At 39.9% G+C, this 19,531-nt stretch overlaps 1 protein-coding gene across 1 annotated transcript in view; it reads left to right on the forward strand.

Moving 5' to 3' along the window:
• Positions 1–17,179, forward strand: part of syt3 (synaptotagmin III) — an 88,736-nt gene extending 71,557 nt beyond the window's left edge. Inside the window, exons 9-12 of the mRNA XM_017710360.2 lie at positions 1,521–1,692; positions 13,726–13,855; positions 15,279–15,366; positions 16,805–17,179. Of these exons, the coding sequence (XP_017565849.2) occupies positions 1,521–1,692; positions 13,726–13,855; positions 15,279–15,362 (386 nt within the window). The 3' untranslated portion in view covers positions 15,363–15,366; positions 16,805–17,179. The remainder of the gene's footprint in view (positions 1–1,520; positions 1,693–13,725; positions 13,856–15,278; positions 15,367–16,804) is intronic.
• Positions 17,180–19,531: the final 2,352 nt, after the last annotated feature.

Below are 19,531 nucleotides of genomic sequence, written 5' to 3' on the forward strand. Positions count from 1 at the left end.
TGTCTAAACTTTCATAAACTTTCATAGCTAGAACACTATTTAGGGAATACTGAGCCATTTGGGATTCAACCTAAATCCTAAACCTAATCTTGGGCCCGATCCCATTTCACCCCTTGCCTCTTAGCCCTACACCTTTGTTCTGTTCTCGGTACATGTTTAGGGGTAGGGTGTCCCGATTCTTGTTGAGATAGTGCGAAGTGTTAGGGCTACACGGCCCTTCAAACAGAGGTTTTTCAGAAACTCACTCCAAACTCCTGAGTGCCTCATATCAAATCAATAAACACATTATGCGTTAATCACAAACGGGTTCATCAAACATTAACAGAATCCAAAGTCACTAATGTTATACATGCCAGCTAGCGTGTTGTGTAGCTAGGCTAACTACAACAAAAATGATTTGCAGTGTATCCTTCATACCATAAACGAATCATAACTAATTGTAGCTGTGTTGGAAATTCAGGGGCTACATCCTTTGAAGAATGCAGTCAATGAGGAAGTGGCCAGTTAATGGAAGCACAAGGTAGTTGTTTCTATTAAGGTGGTCAGTTAGTGGAAGCACAAGGTAGGTGTTTCTAATAAAGTGGCCAGTTAGTGGAAGCACAAGGTAGGTGTTTCTAATAAAGTGGCCAGTTATTGGAAGTACAAGATAGGCTCAAATGTAGACTCCAAAGGACACAGACCCTGAATTGGGACACATCTAATTTAAAATGTTCCCCCACGCATTGCGTGCAATTGTACATTTTCACCAGTGAGGTCTTCAAATCCCTAAATGTTACTTAGTGCAGCTTTAAGAGTTTTTGTAAAGGCAATTTACAATGTCAGTCATGTGCTCCGGTAGGCTAGCCCTGTTAACAAAGTCCTGAAAATGGACAAAAACAAACCCACGCACACATCCACACAAACCCACAAACCCATCCACAGCCTCATTATCATCTGAGACATCATTAAGGCCCAGACGTGCCACAGCTTTAGATCATTACCATCTTAATACCAGCCGCACTTCAAGGAAACAATAACACTGAAGGTGAAAAAAAAATCGAACCTTAACTCTCCAGACTGCGAGGACGACCGAGCGTCCTCCAAAATGAGAAGCTGGATGTCAGAAACATTGCGTCATGGCAGTAACAGCGGAGTGAGATGGATGAGAGACAATCGCAATCAGTGTGGGTTAATTTAATTATCAGAGACGCCTCAGACTAATGAAATAATGAATTCTCTCTGAGGACGTGATTATGCAACATTATCACGCCGCACTCTCTGACGGGCTGACATTCAGAAGGAGGGCCATTAAACCCTGGGCAGGGCTGATCATTCTAGCCACTGCAATCGTTAGCGCTATTAGCATAATTATCGACACCCTTATTAGAATTAACAGTAGTTTTATTGCCATTTTGTGTACAAATGTTTGTTTCTCACTCTTTCTCTTCATCTCTCTCCCTCTCTGCCTCTCTCTTTCATTCTCTCTCTCTCTTTCTTGTCGTTTTCTTTGTCGGTCTCTCTGTTTCTTTTGTCTCTCTCAGACCCGTATGTGAAGGCGTCTCTGGTCTGCGAGGGCCGCAGGCTGAAGAAGAGGAAAACTTCCATTAAGAAGAACACGCTGAACCCCACCTACAACGAAGCTCTGGTCTTCGACATCCCCAATGAGAACATCGAGAGTGTGTCTCTGATAATCGCCGTCATGGACTATGACTGGTACATTCATTTTACAGTGCAAACACAGCAAGTTACTGTCTGTGTAGGAGAAAAGCAGAGCGCTCAGGAGGAAATCCTCTTGTGTAGCTTGTGTACACTCACACTGGCCACTTTATAAGAAACCCCTCCCTCGTAGCTCCGCCTTGCTGGAGTACAGTTAGACACTGTAGCACATCTGTTGGTGTACAGTTTGTGTTCGTCAACTTCTAAACCTTCATCAGTGGTCAGGTGTTTCTAATAAAGTGGCCAGTGAGTGGAAGTACAAGGTAGGTGTTTCTAATAAAGGACCACCGAACTTCTCCCGGTATGACCGAACCTCCTCCTAGTACAACCAAAACTCCTCCCAGTACAACTGAAACCCCTTCAAGTACAACTGAAACTCCTCCCCCTCCCATTACAACCAAAACCGCTCCTTTTTTTGGCCAGTTAGTGGAAGCACAAGGTATGTGTTTCTAATAAAGTGGCCAGAGAGTGGAAGTAGAAGTAGTTTGTAAAAAAAGCTGTATGGCTGCTGCAGAGCTGTTGTTGTCAAGACTAATTAACAGCATTAGCATCATTAGCATCAATAGTTTGGGCTGGCAGCAGATTGAGCTGGAGCCTAGTTAGAATTCCTCCTGCAGTAGTGCGAGTGTTGCCTCTGTGTCGAACACACAGCCCTGTGCCCCAGTGAGTCACTTTCTTCCCTGCACTCTTTTGCACAGACGCCTCATGAATAAACATGACTTATGCTAATACTAATGGCAGTAATGTCTGTGGTGAGACACTGTGTAACCCGGCCAGTGTTTTCTTGTCCAGAGGGGCCACCTTAAGTCAAAGAGTCACCGTGTGTGTGTGTGTGTGTATGCGTGTGTGTGTGTGTGTGTGTGTGTGTGTGTGCGCACTCATGTCCATGCAGATTCTGTTTGTTTTCATACATTTTCAGTGCAAATGTGTCTTGATTGTGTAGAGAAACCAGAGAAAAACAGGACTAACATGCTCAGACAGGAGCGGCAAAAAAGGTGAAGTGCTTTTTGCAGAAGCTCCATGTTTCATTTTTGTAACGCTAAAAGCACAAACCATTTCTTTTTGGTTACTGAGGTTAAGGTTAGGATTTTTATTTAAGCCACATATAGAAATGTAAATGCATCTGTCCCTCCAAGACACATTCAGCAACCAAATCTCCTCCCATTGCACCCGAAACTGCTCCCAATACAACAGAAACCCTTCAAAGTATCATCGAATCTCCTCCCAGTATACCTAAACCTCCCACTACAAACAAAACTCCTCCCAGTATGGCCAAAACTCCTCCCCATGCAGTACATCACTGGGCACGTGATCCTTGTCTGGGAGGAAGATAATCATGGTGGATGCACATGGATGGAGACTGGATGAAATGCTGAACAGAATTCGGACAGATGTTTTTATTTCTTTCTTTCTACATTTCTGTATCCAGGCATCCATCTCAGAATGAACATATATTTACATAAAACATAGTTGATAAGATAAAACGTTACATATATGTCTTTGTACTGTTTTGGTTCAGATCGCAGTAGATTTATAAATCACTGCTTTCTGATTACTGCTGATCAGCTTTGCAAAAGACTTTTATACAGTACTGCATATTATTATTATTTATATATACATTTATCATTACATATATACAACAAATATGGGCTCTATATCAGACCCCATGTCCTGACACTGTATAAATACAAACCTAGTGTTAGTGCAGTGTTTCTTTGTGTTTCTCTGTGTGTCGTTAGTGAATCAGCGTGTTGAGGAGTTGTGTGTATCTTGTGTGTAGAGTAGAAATGATTTTTCTCTTTTTGCGCTCCTCGCGTTTTGTTTTTTTTTTTCCTCTGGATTTATTGAAGAAAAACATCTGGTGCTCGCTGAGCTCGTGTACGAATCAGCAAATCAGCTTCTATTTTCAGCCGTGCCTCCATTAGAGGGGAAATTCACTCCCGGCTCCTGAGGCGCATGTGAGAGAGAGAGAGAGGGAGAGGCTCGTTTTGGCCTCGTCTAATGAAGCCATCTTCTGTAGCCCACAGATAAATACTGATGAATTGCTCGTAACGTTAATGCGAGGCACTCGTAAGAGATACGCTTAGACGCTGCTGCCACATCCCACACGCCGGAGACAAGCTCACCAGCTTAAATAAAGACAGAGTATTTTAAAAAGAGATAGGAAAATGAGATGATTCGAGATGCTTCATATTTTTGTTCATTTTTAGAAAGAATGTCCTACAGTGTCAGAAACCACATATGCAGGTCTGTATACAGTACATTCATTTCTTTAATCCAGTCCAGTCAAAACAACTCTCAAGTACTGAAGTTATTCATTTTTCAGCACCAAGAAACAATTTAAAACAGAAAATTACACAAAGGCCATAACAATTTGCTTTCAGTTGCTCAAAGAATCTGCAGACACACCTCCAAAGTTCAGTCTTAGAAGCTGGTTGATGATTTTCTGAAGTAATCAAACACATTCAGTGGTGTTGAGGTCTGGACTCTGGGGTGGTCAGTCCATTGCTCAGCTTCTTTGTTTGATGTGTTCATCTCCTTTTCTCAGTGAGGTTCTTCTTGCTACACATCCTTTCAGACCCATAGCACTGAGTCGTCCTCTCACGGTGGAAGGATGGACAGAAACACCTGTGGATGTTTTCAGATCTGAAGCAGCTTGATTTTCTCCTCTCTCTCTAAGATAAGAGTTTATCTGATGGGGGCAGTTTTGGTGTCTTCCCGGTGTTGGTTAGGAGCCACATTTTTACTCTGTAGCTTTTAACCAGTTTTTAACTCCAGTTTTGGAAGCTTCTGTTTTTTCACTTTGACTTTCTCCTTCATTATGGATTATTTTATATCTAATCTCCTTAGAAATATTGCCTGAAAAATTTTAACTTGCATATTTTTTGATTGGAAGTTAAATTAATTAAGGGTAATCGCTGCCTTTTGCATGATACTCCATATGAGTATGATTGTGATATGGGTGATATTGGCATTATATTAACTGTATTAGCTTACATATGTGGCCCAAATGCATTGTAAGAAATGATCTGTTCTTGCATGCAGTTTTTAATAGTCTCAATCTTATCTTTTAACTCAGAACAGTTGAATGTACAGTAATTTATACCTTGATAATCCCCCGGGCATGCAGCTGTTTTATCTTTAATAGCATTTCCATCCAGTAATGTGAGTGTGTGAGTGAGTGAGTGAGTGAGTGAGTGAGTGAGTGAGTGAGTGAGTGAGTGAGTGAGTGAGTGAGTGAGTGAATGGATTTATTCATCAGATAACAACTGAGTGATGAAAGTTCTTTTTTATTCCATATCATTATCTGACTGAATGACCTATGCATTTTGCATGCATGCCTTTCTAAAGGTAGAATTCCTGAATTATATGTCATTACCCACTATAAGCACATCTTCAGTCTTCAATATTGGATCATTCCATTACCTGCCAGTTATTAAGACTGAATACACAACTTTTCATCATGAGGATCAGAAAAGTGTTTATAGTATTAATTTCTAATCTGGTAGCAGTCGTGTTTTGGGCAGTCTAATTTTGGCAGTCGTGGGCTGGAGGTTAGGGATCTGGCCCTGTGACCAGAAGGTTGCCGGTTTGATCCCCAGGGCTGACAGTCTATGACTGAGGTGTCCTTGAGCAAGACACCTAACCCCCAACTGCTCCCCGGGCGCCCTGGATAGGGCTGCCCACCGCTCCGGGCAAGTGTGCTCACTGCCCCCTAGTGTGTGTGTTCACTAGTGTGTATGTTGTGTTTCACTTCACGGATGGGTTAAATGCGGAGGTGGAATTTCCCCAGTTGTGGGATCAAAAAAAGTATCACTTATCACTTATCTAATCAGAAGAGCATTTATAGAATTATCAACCAATCAGAAGAGCGTTAATAGAATTATCAACCAATCAGAATGGTGTTAATAGAATTATCAACCAGTCAGAAGTGTTAATAGAATTACTGTAACGATAGGGAGCGATGTTGAGGCGGATGCATGTGTGGAGACAAACAAGATTTATTATGGGCGAATCCAAAATCAGGGTCTAGACGGTCCATGGTCAGAGAGCCAACACGAAGATAAGGTGGGCCAGTCAGAACAGTGTTAATAGAATTATTAACCAATCAGAAGTGTTAATAGAATTATCAGCCAATCAAAACAGTGTTAATAGAATTATCAGCCAGTCAGAACAGTGTTAATCGAATTATCAACCAATCAGAACAGTGTTAATAGAATTATTGACCAATCAGAACAGTGTTAAAAGAATTATCAGCCAGTCAGAAGTGTGAATAGAATTATCAACCAATTAGAACAGTGTTCATATAATTATCAGCCAATCAGAACACTGATAATAGAATTATCAGCCAGTCAGAACAGTGTTAATGGAATTATCAACCAATCAGAACAGTGCTAATAGAATTATTGACCAATCAGAACAGTGTTAAAAGAATTATCAGCCAGTCAGAAGTGTTAATAGAATTATCAACCAATCAGAACAGTGTTTATAGTATTAATATCCAAACAGAACTGTGTTTATAGTATTACTGGCCAATCAGAACAGTGTTTATAGTGTAAATATCCAATCAGAACAGTGTTTCTAGTATTAAAATCTAATCAGAACAGTGTTTATAGTGTAAATATCCAATTAGAACAGTGTTTCTAGTATTAAAATCTAATCAGAACAGTGTTTATAGTATTAATATCTTGTCAGAACAGTGCTTATAGTATTAAAATCCAATCTGAACAGTGCTTATAGTATTAATGTCCAAACAGAACTGTTTTTATAGTATTATCAGCCAATCAGAACAGTGTATATATTTTTAAAATCTAATCAGAACAGTGTTTGTAGTATTCAAATCTAATCAGAACAGTGTTTGTAGTTTTATCAGCCAGCCACTGAAGTTTTAATGTGAGCAGTCATCTAATAAATGTAAAGAATCACATGTTCTTGCAGACAGATTTTAATGGCCCTCTCCTGCTGTTTTACTCTCTGCTCAGAGCGTCATATGAACAGTAATTTATAGCATGAAGACCCTCAGGCTCGCAGCTGTTTTATCTGTAATAGGGTTTGCATGCAGAAACAAGAGTGAGTGGATTATTTGATCTAGAAATCACAGCAGGGTTTGTGAGTGTGATAGTTTTATCAGCCAGTTGGCCAGCACATTTTACCAGCAGGCAGAGGTCATAAAATTACTTTTGTGAAATATATATATCGTTTCTGAGCTCTTCAGTCATTGTGTAGTCATTCCATAATGAGAAATAAGAACTGGAATGAAAGGCTGGTGGAAGGTTGGAGAACAGAGTGTCTCGCTCACGCTGCAGGATGAAATAACTGCACCGCTCTCTTCAGAGTTTACCCTGTATGGAGATTGAGCTGCACGCTTAAGGGACCCGGAGAGTCCTCCATTTAGCAGCAGCCTCTTCATTCTGCTTTATTATGACAGCCAACAGGGCTGTGGTGTGTGTGTGTGTGTGTGTGTGTGTGTGTGTGTGTGTGTGTGTGTTTACCACTTAGTGGGGTCTATATCCCCCCAGCATGATGAAAAAAATGGATGTTTTATTTGTGGGGTTATTAGTTAGCGCTCCAGGAGGAGAACTGCAGCTTTATTAGAAAAACGTAAGACACTAAAACTGATCTTTTGAAGTAACAGTGCAGCAAATTTCAAATTTCACAATCTAAATTTAAATAGACTTGCTTGTGTGATTATGTGCTTTCTGACACAGGATGACGTGTTGTTTTCTATAAGGAGAACATGAATATTCTGTTCATGGAGAACAGTGTGTCATGAAGAGATGTAGAGGAATAAAAAGGTGGTGAACCCAAAAAATCTATGTATGGAAACATGGGCATCTACATATTGCTGTTGTCGGAAAAAAAACCCTTATATCTCCAAAATGGTAACTTTACAGGAAAAGGAAAAAATAAACCTACTTTACTTTTACTTTAATGTAAGTCAGTGGAACCAGAATTTTTTCCAAGTAATTTTGGGCCATTGCTTTTAGTGCATTCATCATAAAATTCACACACAATGTAAAGGGCAATGGGTACTTTCAAATTATGTCAAAAACTGAAAAACGTAAAAATGGAGATACAAGGTTTACTTCCATCAACAGTGATATATAAATATCTATAGTGGTTATTATGTTTTCATGTTTGATATTAATTCATTATGGCCCTTATTCATAAAGGTGGCATAGGTTCATGCCATGATCTTACAGTTCATTCATTAATATATGATGATAATTGATTTGGTTAATGAACTGCAAATTTTTCACTTCTACACTTTAACTTGAAGATTAATAGCTTGGAAAAATACTTGATTTTGTTACGATGTGACAGAAACCCAGACGCTAGCGGATAAGAGGTTAGACGGTTTATTCGTCTACCTAGCAGCCAAGGCAACAAAAAGGGGCAAAACACAAAAGAGTAGTCCAAGTTCAGTCCAAATGTTCAATAACCAATCCAAACAACCAGCAAAAGTACCAGAAAGGGAAATGCAACAGACGTAGTCAAAAACACAAATCCAAAAGTCCAAAATCACGGTTAAACAAGAGAGAACAGGGAGAATACGCTCAGCAAGTTTCAGAGAAAACAATACCTCGCACTGACTGATTGTCAGACCCAGGATTTTGTACTCTGTGCTCTAATGAGACACAGGTGACATCAGTTAAAAGTCTGGGGACTGTGAGCGCTGATAAGTGTGCGAGCCTGAGTCTGGAGTCACAGGCTCTCCCAGGGTATTCTGGGAGTTGGAGTTCAACTGATGAGTCCAATGCGTGACAGATTTGCAGTAAATTAACCCAGTTCATTATCAACATCATCTATAAAACCAATGATAAGAGTGAAATAGAAGAGATCACAGTAATAGTAATTTGTGTTTTTTATTTCCTATAACTATATTTATAACACATATGAGACATCAGTTTTTGACATAACTTGAAAATGCCTGTTGCCTTTTACATTGTGTGTAAATTTTATAATGAATGGATAAGAAGAAGCGCATTTGTGAGGTCAGACACTGATGTTGGACGAGAAGGCGTGGCTTGCAGTCTCTTCGCAGTCAGAGTTCTTTTCACTGGAACTAAGGGTCCAAGCCCAACTCCTGAAAAACAACCCCACACCATAATCCCCCCTCCACCAAACTTCACACTTGGCATAATGCAGTCAGATAAGTACCGTTCTCCTGGCAACTGCCAAACCCAGACCCGTCCATCAGATTGCCAGATCAGAGAACACGTTTCCACTGCTCTATAGTCCAGTGGCGGCACTTTATTCCACTGCATTTGACGCTTTGCATTGCAATTGGTGATGTAAGGCTTAGATGCAGCTGCTTGGCCATGGAAGATAAGAAAAACTTTATTGTCCATTAAATTTGCATGAAATGGAAATTTGTCTTTGGCAATCTGGCACCGAAATACATACATAGACACATAAAACACTTAAAAACACATACAGCAACAGTGCACATGAACTATGTAAGGGGTTATTTATTATGTCCTTATTTAGAATGCTCACAGCAGTGGGCATAAATTATTTTTTGTACCCATTCTTTCTAGCTAGTGGGACCTTAAGTCTCCTGCCTGATGGCAGCAACTGAAATGATGAATGAAGGGGGTGGGTAGGGTCCTTGTAGATCTGGGTTGCCTTGTTGGTTATGGATCGGAGGTATAAGTTATGGAGTGACAGTTGTTTATGTCCAATAATCTTACTGGCCTGGTTGACCACCTGAGCCAGTTTGCTTAAATGAGAGGTTCCCGTACCATGACACAGTATTAAAACCCATTCCATGAAGCTCTCTATGCTGTTCTTGAGCCAATCTGAAGGCCACAATGGAGGTCTGTAGCGATTGACTCTGCAGAAAGTTGGTGACCTCTGCGCACTATGCACTCAGCATCCGCTGACCCCACTCTCTCATTTTACATGGCCGACCACTTCATGGCTGAGTTGCTGTCATTTCCAGTCACTTCGACTTTGTTCTAATACCACTGACAGTTGACTGTGGAATATTTAGGAGTGAGGAAATTTCATGACTGGACTTGCTGCACAGATGGCGTCCTATCATGGTACCACACTGGAATTCACTGAGCTCCTGAGAGCGACCCATTCTTGTATGTATAGTATATATGTTTTGTGTGTGTGTGTGTGTGTGTGTGTGTGTGTGTGTGTGTGTGTGTGTGTGTGTGTGTGTGTGTGTGTGTGTGTGTACAACATACATATATACATACATAAAACGTATGAGGCCTATTATCATTATTGTTCTTATTATTTTAATATATACATACACACATATGGGACAAATTATTACACATATATACTTACCAATTCCAAAAAGTTGGGATGCTATCCAAGATGTTACATAAAAACAAAAAGCAATGAAGTGCAAGTCATTTAAACTCTATATTTAGTTGAAAAAAGTACAAAAACAGCAGATCAAATGTTGAGAAGCACAGGAGCAACAAAAGACTGGTAAAGTTGTGTAATGCTAAAAAACACCTGACACCTGATCTCACAACTGATTAGGGTAATTGAGAACAGGTTAGTAATTAAATGTCATTGGCTTGTTTTTCTTTATATTTTGCACAGCATACCGAGTTTTTTTTAAATGGATGGATGTGCAAAATACATTTGGGGCCTATTGTTGTTAAATATTGGCACTTACATATTTCCATATGAAACATTATTGTTATAAGTACATACAAATATACAACTTTTTGTACTTTAATAATCTCAGCATCATCAGAATCTGTGAATCATAGAAAAAAATTAAATTGCTGCATCTGGAGTTAAATATGCATGCATTTGGCCCTCAGTCTCTTCTGTGTAATATCATCTCAAATGTGTATATATATATATATATATATATATATATATATATATATATATATATATATATATAAATGTAGTATCTCACAAAAATGAGTACACCCCTCACATTTTTGCAAATATTTTATTATATCTTTTCATGGGACAACACTATAGTCATTGTTCAGCTTGTATAGCAGTGCAGATTTACTGTCCTCTGAAAACTCAACACACAGCCATTAATGTCTAAATAGCTGGCAACACAAGTGAGTACACCTCACAGTGAACGTGTCCAAATTGTGCCCAGTTGTGTCGTTGTCATTCCCTGGGGTCATGTGGCTCATTGGAGTTCCAGGTGTGAATGAGGAGCAGGGCTGTTAAATTTGGTGTTTTGGGTACAATTTGCTCTTACTGGCCACTGGATATTCAACATGGCACCTTATGGCGAAAAACTCTCTGAGGATGTGAGAAATAGAAGTGTTGAGATGGCCTAGGCTATAAGTGCTCAGATCATACGCCGCACAATGCATCAATTCAGTCTGTATTGCCATCGCCCCAGAAGGAAGCCTCTTCTGAAGCTGATGCGCAAAAAACCCTGCATACAGTTTACTGAAGACAAGCAGCCCAAGAATATGTATTACTGGAACCATGTCCTGTGGTGTGATGAGACCAAGATAAACTTTTGTGGCTCAGATGGCTCAGTGTCCAGCATGTGTGGCAGCGAACTGGTGAGGAGTACCAAGACAGCTGTCTCTTGCCTACAGTCAAGCATGGTGGAGGTAGCATCATGGCCTGGAGCTGCATGAGTGCTGCCAGCACTGGGGAGCTGCGGTTCATTGAGGAAAACATGAATTCCAACATGTACTGTGACATTCTGAAGCAGAACATGATCCCCTCCCTTCGGAAACTGCGCTGCATGGCAGTTTTACAACACAATTACGACCCCAAACACACCTCCAAGATGACAACTGCCTTGCTGAAGGTAAAGGTAACGGACTAGCCAATTATTTCTCCAGACCTAAGCCCAACTGAGCACTTCAATCCTCAAGCGGAAGGAGGAGCGCAAGGTGTCTAACATCCACCAGCTCCGTGATGTCATCATGGAGGAGTGGAAGAGGATTCCAGTAGCAACCTCTACAGCTCTGGTGAATTCCATGCCCAAGAGGGTTACGGCAGTGCTAGATATTAATGGTGATCACACAACATATTGACACTTTGAGCACAATTTGGACACGTTCACTGTGAGGTGGTACTCACTTGTGTTGCCAGCTATTTAGACATTAATGGCTGTGTGTTGAGTTTTCACAGGACAGTAAATCTGCACTGCTATACAAGCTGTACACTGACTACTTTAAGGTATACCCAAGTTTCATTTCTATAGTGTTGTCCCATGAGAAGAAAAGATATAATAAAATGTTTGCAGAAATGTGAGGGGTGTACTCAATTTTGTGAGATACTGTGTATATGTATATATATATATATATATATATATATATATATATATGATTGTTGGAATATCTCACAGTTAAGTAGATCTACAGTGGGTGAAGTGCTGCTGTTAATGTTTTCATGCTCTTATGCTGTTAATGCCCTATACAAGTCTCAGTGGAGGCTGCATATTTGAGAGTTAAGAGTTACTGTCTGTACAGCTTTACACCTGTGCTCTTTGTGTGTGTGTGTGTGTGTGTGTGTGTGTGTGTGTGTGTGTGTGTGTGTGTGTGTGTGTGTGTGTGTGTGTGTGTGTGTGTTTGGAAGCGTAAGAGGGTGTGTGTTTGTGCAGAATAGCTGGAATTGGGTGTGAAGTGTAGTTGCAAGTGGGCCGTGCAGAGAGAACATCCTGTATTACACAGCACATCTCTGCATGTATTATCATTTACTAGACAAACACCACTGCAGCCTGAGATCAGAACACTGAGAGCTTTCTGCTTCCTGCTCTCCACTCAGACACTGTAGAGAACAACTGAGGAAAGCAGCTCTAACCTGCAACACCAACTAAACACCAACAGCTTTAGTTTCTAAACTGAAAAAGCTGAACCAGATCTTACTGGTTTCTGAGGTTTAGAGTGAAATTTAGGATTTATTACTGCATATAGGTAATATTAATATGCCTCATATATAGAAATATTTAAACATGGGTACTGACATTTACATAATACATGTGAGACATTATTATTACATATCTGAATATAGTATTTGAATATATAAGTATATACACTACATATGGGACAATGCTGTTTCCTTATCTCGTATAGGCAATAATATAGATAGATAGATAGATAGATAGATAGATAGATAGATAGATAGATAGATAGATAGATAGATAGATAGAGAGATAGAAACAAAAAGATGTTGGATATATAAATCACCTCACAAGGTAGAAAAACTAATTTGTGTGTGTGTGTGTGCTAGACTGGTCTGGTATCTGAACTGTAGCCGATCATCCTTTTTCATGGATAATTAGTTTATAGAGATCTATCTCTCATCTTTCCCTCTTTCTCTTTCTCTCCCTCTCGCCCCCCCATCTCTCCCTCCCTCCCTCTCTCTCTATCTCTCTAGCTCTCTCCCTTTCTCTCTCTCTCTCTCTCTCTCTCTCTCCTCTCTCTCTCCCTCTCTCTCTCTCTGTCTCTCCTTTCTCTCTCTCTCTCTCTCTCTCTCTCTCTCTCTCTCTCCTCTCTCTCTCCCTCTCTCTCTCTCTGTCTCTCCTTTCTCTCTCTCTCTCCCTCTCGCTGTCTCTCTCTCTGTCCTCTGTGAAGGATTTCCGTGATAATTATGTGACCGGGACTCAGTATTTGTCCTCTCTTCTCTATCTTTTTCTGTTTGTCTGGGTAATTCAGTAATTGGGAGACACCTCCATCCCTCTCTTGCTCCCTCCGTTCTCTCCCTCTGCACTGTTCCCTCTCTTCTGTTTGTCTGTGTAATTATGTGATCTCTCAGCCACTGTCCTGTAATTACATGATTCTCAAACACCATCTCTCTCTCTCTCTCTCTCTCTCTCTCTCACTCTCATCTTTCTCTTCTTCTCTCCCTCTGCTACTCTGTTTCTCTCTCCTTCTTCCTTGTCTCTTTTCTTTCCCTTTTTTCCTTTTTCTCTTCCTTTTCACTCTCTCCCTCTCTTCTCCTCTTCTTTTTCCTTTTTCTCCTCTTTTCGCCTTTCTGTTCTCTTCTCCTCCTCCTCTTCCTGTCCTCTCTTTTAATCTCATCTTTTTTCCCTCCTCTCTCTCTCTCTCATGCTCTCTTTCTCAGTATCGGTCATAATGAGGTCATTGGGATGTGTCGTGTGGGCAGTGATGCTGAAGGACCAGGCAGAGAGCACTGGACAGCCATGCTGGCCAATCCACGCAAACCCATCGAGCACTGGCACCAACTGGTGGAGGTACAGAACTCTTCCTTCTGAGAGAGAGAGAGAGAAGAGAGAGAGACAGAGACAGACAGAGAGAGAGAGACAGACAGACAGAGAGAGACAGACAGACAGACAGAGTCAGAGAGAGTCAGTCAGATCCTCTCATTATTACCCATGAACTATGATAATGAGCTGTATTAGTTATTCAGACTGAAAGAGGCCTATAAAGGTCAGTTACGCCTTAGAACACAATCACTGATCAATTGATTATGCCAAGTGAAAACCAGCTGCACTGTTAAAAATGAGAGGTCAGCTCAACTCAGAATGATACAGTCACTGATTACAAGGCTTTTCTTGAGTTGACTCAACTTGAGGACACCCAGCTCAGACTTCTTAGCTGAGTCAGCCAGCTAGTGGGGAAACTGTACAGAAATCTGGAGAGGCCGTGAGCTGTTGCTATACTTTACTGGATTGTTGTCTTGAGGTAACAAGATAAGTAGCTCATTATTTCAAGATAACAATTTTATTATCTTGAGATAAGAAATAACTTGTTATTTCAAGATAATAATTTTGTTGTCTTGAGATAACAAGATAATTAACTCATTTTATAAGACTTTTGCTATCTTGAGATAAGGAGATAAGTAACTTGTTATTTCAAGATAATTTTGTGATCTTGAGAAATAACTTATCTCAGGATAACAATTTTATCTTGAGATGACAAGATAATTAACTCGTTATCTCAAGATAATAACTTTTGATATCTCAAGATAGGATAAGTAACTTGTTCTTTCAATATTACGGAGCCCCACTGGTGATATCCTGTATAAATAAAAATAATGCTTGGCCATGAGTAAGGAATGGAAACAAGATGATTATGTTGTGGCCATGACTTAGCACAGTGTGGGAGTGAGATCCTAATGAGTGGTCACAACTTAGTAAGGCATGATCTCATTCCCATGACTTAATTATCTCATTCCCACACTTTACTAATACTAACACATTATTAATATGAGATGTCACAAGCAGGAATCCATACAAGATAACATGCGTAACTTAAAATTTTGATACCTTGAGATAACAAGATATTTCATTCGTTATCTCAAAATAACAGTCCCAAAATTATAACTACCTCATGGCCTCTCTGGACTTCCATAAAATTGAGTAAAAAAAGTGACTTTGATTTTGTTTATCTAACGACATGCAAACCTAGAAACAGTAGCTGGGAGAATTTTTGACTCAACTGAGAAGTTTGAGCTGTGTGAACTCTTATAGTGTGTCTGCTCTAGCGCTGCACTAAAGAACCCTCCCCTTAGCTCAGCATATTCAGCTCAGGCCTTTACCTGCTTTAGTTTCAGTTGCTGTTCAAGTCCCAGTAAACGTGTGGCAGTAAATCCTTCCTCTGAAATACTTGCAGCGGGTCATTTTTTGCTCTTTGTTGATTTGTGTTCTCTTCTAGGAGAAATCCATCAGCACATTCTCAAAGAGCGCCACAGCCTCACCCAAACCACACATCGTGGTGGACAGTCCACACTCTGAGTAGAGATGTGAGTACGAGCTCGCTCGCCCTCACAGACACAGTGGGGGAGTGGGATTAAGACTAGTCTTTTATACCAATAGCTATACTTACAGTTATACCTATAGCCTTTCTGCATATAGCTACAGCTGTAGCCTACACATGTAAAAACAATGGTTCTTCAAGGGATCTTTAGTAAAGGCAGTGGTTCTGTTTAGAACTATTAGTTTTATATAGAACCATTTCATGATTGAAGGGTTCTTTGCATGGGCACATGTTTCTTCAGAATGTGTTGTATATGGTTCTATGTCCAAGCTTGACATTGTAACAATAGTGGAACACTTTTTTGGTGCGATCTAGAACCATTTTCAAAATACAACACATTCTTCATCAATCAGACGAAGCATTGCACCATGCAAGGAACCATATTTTTTCAGTGTGTATCTGTATCTAGCTATAGTTATGGCCTGTATATAGCAGCAAATATGCATTTATGAATAACCGGCTCTAAATGTAGGTATTGTGATATAAACGAATCTAAAATGAATGGGTTGAGATGGAACATTTGAGTAAAATCAGTTTATAAATGCTTAAACATTTTAATGTAAAATTATACATTCATTAAATGAAACAGCATAAAACATTTTATCACTGCTGTTATATTGTTAAAAGCTTTTAAACTCGAGTTAAAGGAGTTTAAAATGGCGCCTCATGTCATCATGCCAACCAATCAGCACTCAGTAGCAGTAAAGCTAACCAATCAGCACTCACTAGCAGCAGTGCTAAACAATCTGCACTCACTATCTGTAATGCTAACCAATCAGCACTCAGTAGCATTAATGCTAACTAATCAGCGCTCAGTAGCAGTAATGCTAACCAATCAGCACTCAGTAGCAGTAATGCTAAACAATCAGCACTCACTAGCAGTAATGCTAACCAATCAGCACTCAGTAGCAGTAATGCTAACCAATCAGCACGCAGTAGCAGTAATGCTAACTAATCAGCACTCACTAACAGTAATGCTAACCAATCAGCACTCACTAGCAGTAATGCTAACCAATGCTAACTTTTTTAGTGAAATACAAACTTCTACTTTCTAAAGTTAAAGGAAAGTTCTGGGCGAGTGATTAACTTTAGCTCTATCCACCCCTATTCGTTTAGGACTCACAATCAATTTGCATTCCTGTTTTTTGATATAACAAGTGAAATAAGAAGTGGCCTCATGAACCAGCTCTGGTTTAAACGTTACACGCACAAACACGGTGCTATTTCAAGGCATTTCACTTGCGAGTGGGCAGCTGGGCAGCTGCGTGAATGTGGAGTAGTTTTAGATTCATTCATGTTGCTGTACAAACATCTACATGCCACTTCTGTGCGTAGAAATGCGTTTTTACACATGACGATGCTAACGGTGTTTTTTCTTCTCTCCTCTCTTGCTCTCTTCCTCTCTCTCTCTTTTGTGCTCCCAGGTCAGCATTATGTTTCTAGCTCCAGACCTTCATTCTTTCTTCTCATCTGTGAATAAATCTCTCCATCAAAGAAGGAAGCAGAGAAAGGAAGACACTGACTTAACATTAACTACAGACCACAGATATAGAGAAAACACAGAGTAGAATAGACCCAACACAGAACACACACATGCATACACGTACACGACCCTCATCGGAGGGCATGGTTGCTGGTTGCTGGTTGCTATGTGCTACAGGTAGAGACATTAAAAATATATATTGGTTTATTCAGGGGAAAATATGATGCACATTCCCAATCGAAAAATCTAAAAAGAAAAAGAAAAAAAAAAAAAAAACAACGGAAAACATAGAATATCTTTATTTAGTTATTGAAAACTGAGCCTGAAAATATAAAAAAGATTTTTAAAAACTTGCAAACGTAATCAGGAGGACAATAAGACGCCTCACTACGGACCACTAGGATGTGTTTGTGTACGTGTGAATGCGAGCGCGTGAGTTAAAAGTCTGTCACGTAGACGTGCGGAACAAGCGCGTGCGGCGAAGGAGACCCTTCGTTGCTCTTTTCTCTCTCGAGAGAGGCAGACTACTTTATCTGTTGTAGCTCGGATCAGGAGAGAGAAGAATGAGGACGGACCCATTGGCCAAAGCATGTTGCGCAACCTTGAAATGTGTCCTTCCTGCCTACTGCATTTTTACCATGTGCTTATTTTTCCCTTCTGGGAGCTCATTACGATTAAATTAGCTTTTATTTTTCTATTTTTTCGATTGGATAATCATCTTCACCTGAATCGACCCATTTTGTTGTTGTTGGTGGTGGTGGTGGTGGTGGTATTAGTTTTTTTTTTTAACCAAAAGTAAGCGATGATTGTTCTTGGAGACGGAAACCGGACTACTTTGTGTGCGTGCTGAGGGACCCGTCCTGGTGGGCTCCAGAGGACTCTCGAGAAGAGCTGTGATTGATTTAACTCCACCAGAGGACCCTAAGTAGGACGCACTTGCTGGAAGTCTATCCTTCGGAGGAAAGGATTCTGCCATAGTATTTTATTTTTGTACCATTTCAGGATGATTTTTTCGTTCCCTTCTCTCAGGCCGCTTTTGTTTGAATCTCAAGAAGACAGAAAAAAAAAAACAACAAAAAAACAAAAGAGGAGATCATCTTCATCTTCGGAAGGACACACGCATCCGCGCTCCTTTTACTTTTCCGTGTACCTACGTGTTCGTGGGAGTGCTCCTTTTTGTACTGATATGCATTTGTTTGTTCGTTTGTTTCCTTTGTGCGTGCGTGTTTGTTTGTTTGTTTGTTTGTTTGTTTGTTTGTTTGTGCGTATGCCTGTGCGTCTGTGTCTGTCACCGTGATCCTGTGTATGACATGTCTTGGCGCCTCCCCTTTGTCCCTGAGCCCTGACCCCGGTCACATATGGCTGCAGCCGCTATTCGCACGGTTCACTAGTGCTGCTCTCGCGGCTCTTCGAGCTCCACGCATGTGCAGATGTGATCAGTTTGTTTGGATAATCTTAATACGTTCTTTTTTACAATAAAATTTATACTTTGACAGTTTGACGTTAACCTTTTGTGACTAACAGCTAGCTAGCTAACTAACATTAAACGTAATTCAAATAATCAACGAGCTATTATTTAGTTATTTGGCGATTTCTTAATAAGCTACTGTCATAATGTCTTCTGTTTTTTAAAATAAACAGCGCTTTGAATACTCATGGTTTGTGTTAGATGTGCTAGCAAGCTAAGTCCATCTTAGATAGCGGTAATGTTAGCTAACATTAGCTAGACAATAAAAATTTTGCTCATTGACTTCCATTAAGCTAATGTTAGCTAGCAGCATATTAGTGCTATTAATAACATATTAATGTTATTAATGTTAAATAATATTTCATTATTGTATATTTTCTACTTAATTAATTAATGTTCAACAGTGTTTTATGTTGATCATTTTGGGACAAACATTACTGCTAGGTGTTTTGAATTTGGGTGTCTGAAAATACACATGATTCGCATGAGCTATGCTAGCGAGCTAATTGCATCTTATGCTTAGACTTGGCTCCGAGTTTGGAAGTTTGCGACCATTTTCCTACGCTACAAAGTTGGAAGAACATGGATGCTTCCATGAAAGCGACTGCTGTTAGGAACAAGCTAATTAATTAAGCTAGCTAATTTTATAGTCAGTGTTATAGACTTAACCAAGCACTGTCTATATGTAGACTTATCTAAATCAAATATCATTTCAAAGTAGAGAAGTGGTTCTTCATTATTATCGACGGTGTGATTGATTTGACGTCATATGCTGAGCTCGGAGTCCCAGCTGAGCAGAAGACGTTTTATTAGATTTTTCCTAGTCAGAGATGAAAAATTCAGAGTTTTGAGCTTCATTTTTAGACAACATAAGCATTAGATAATGCTAATGTTAGCTAACAGCTAGCTTGTTACACTTTTTTGCCTAACATCTAGCTTGTTGACTAACATTAAGTTAATGTTAGCTGGCCAATGCCAACCAAAGCTGACTTAAGGTTAAAAAGCTACCTAGCTGTTCTTTAGTTCTTTGCTAATTTATTGGTATCCTGCTATTTCAACTAATGTAGTGTGCACTGAAACACAGCGTCACAGTGGAGCTAAAAATATAAAGAAATTGCATTATATATGCTAGCTAGCTAGCTGAATCTTGGATACAACAGTAAGCTAACATTAGCTGGCTAAATATCAGTCACAAAAGCA

Source organism: Pygocentrus nattereri, chromosome 14 (genome assembly GCF_015220715.1).
Source record: "Pygocentrus nattereri isolate fPygNat1 chromosome 14, fPygNat1.pri, whole genome shotgun sequence".
Lineage (NCBI taxonomy): Eukaryota > Metazoa > Chordata > Actinopteri > Characiformes > Serrasalmidae > Pygocentrus > Pygocentrus nattereri.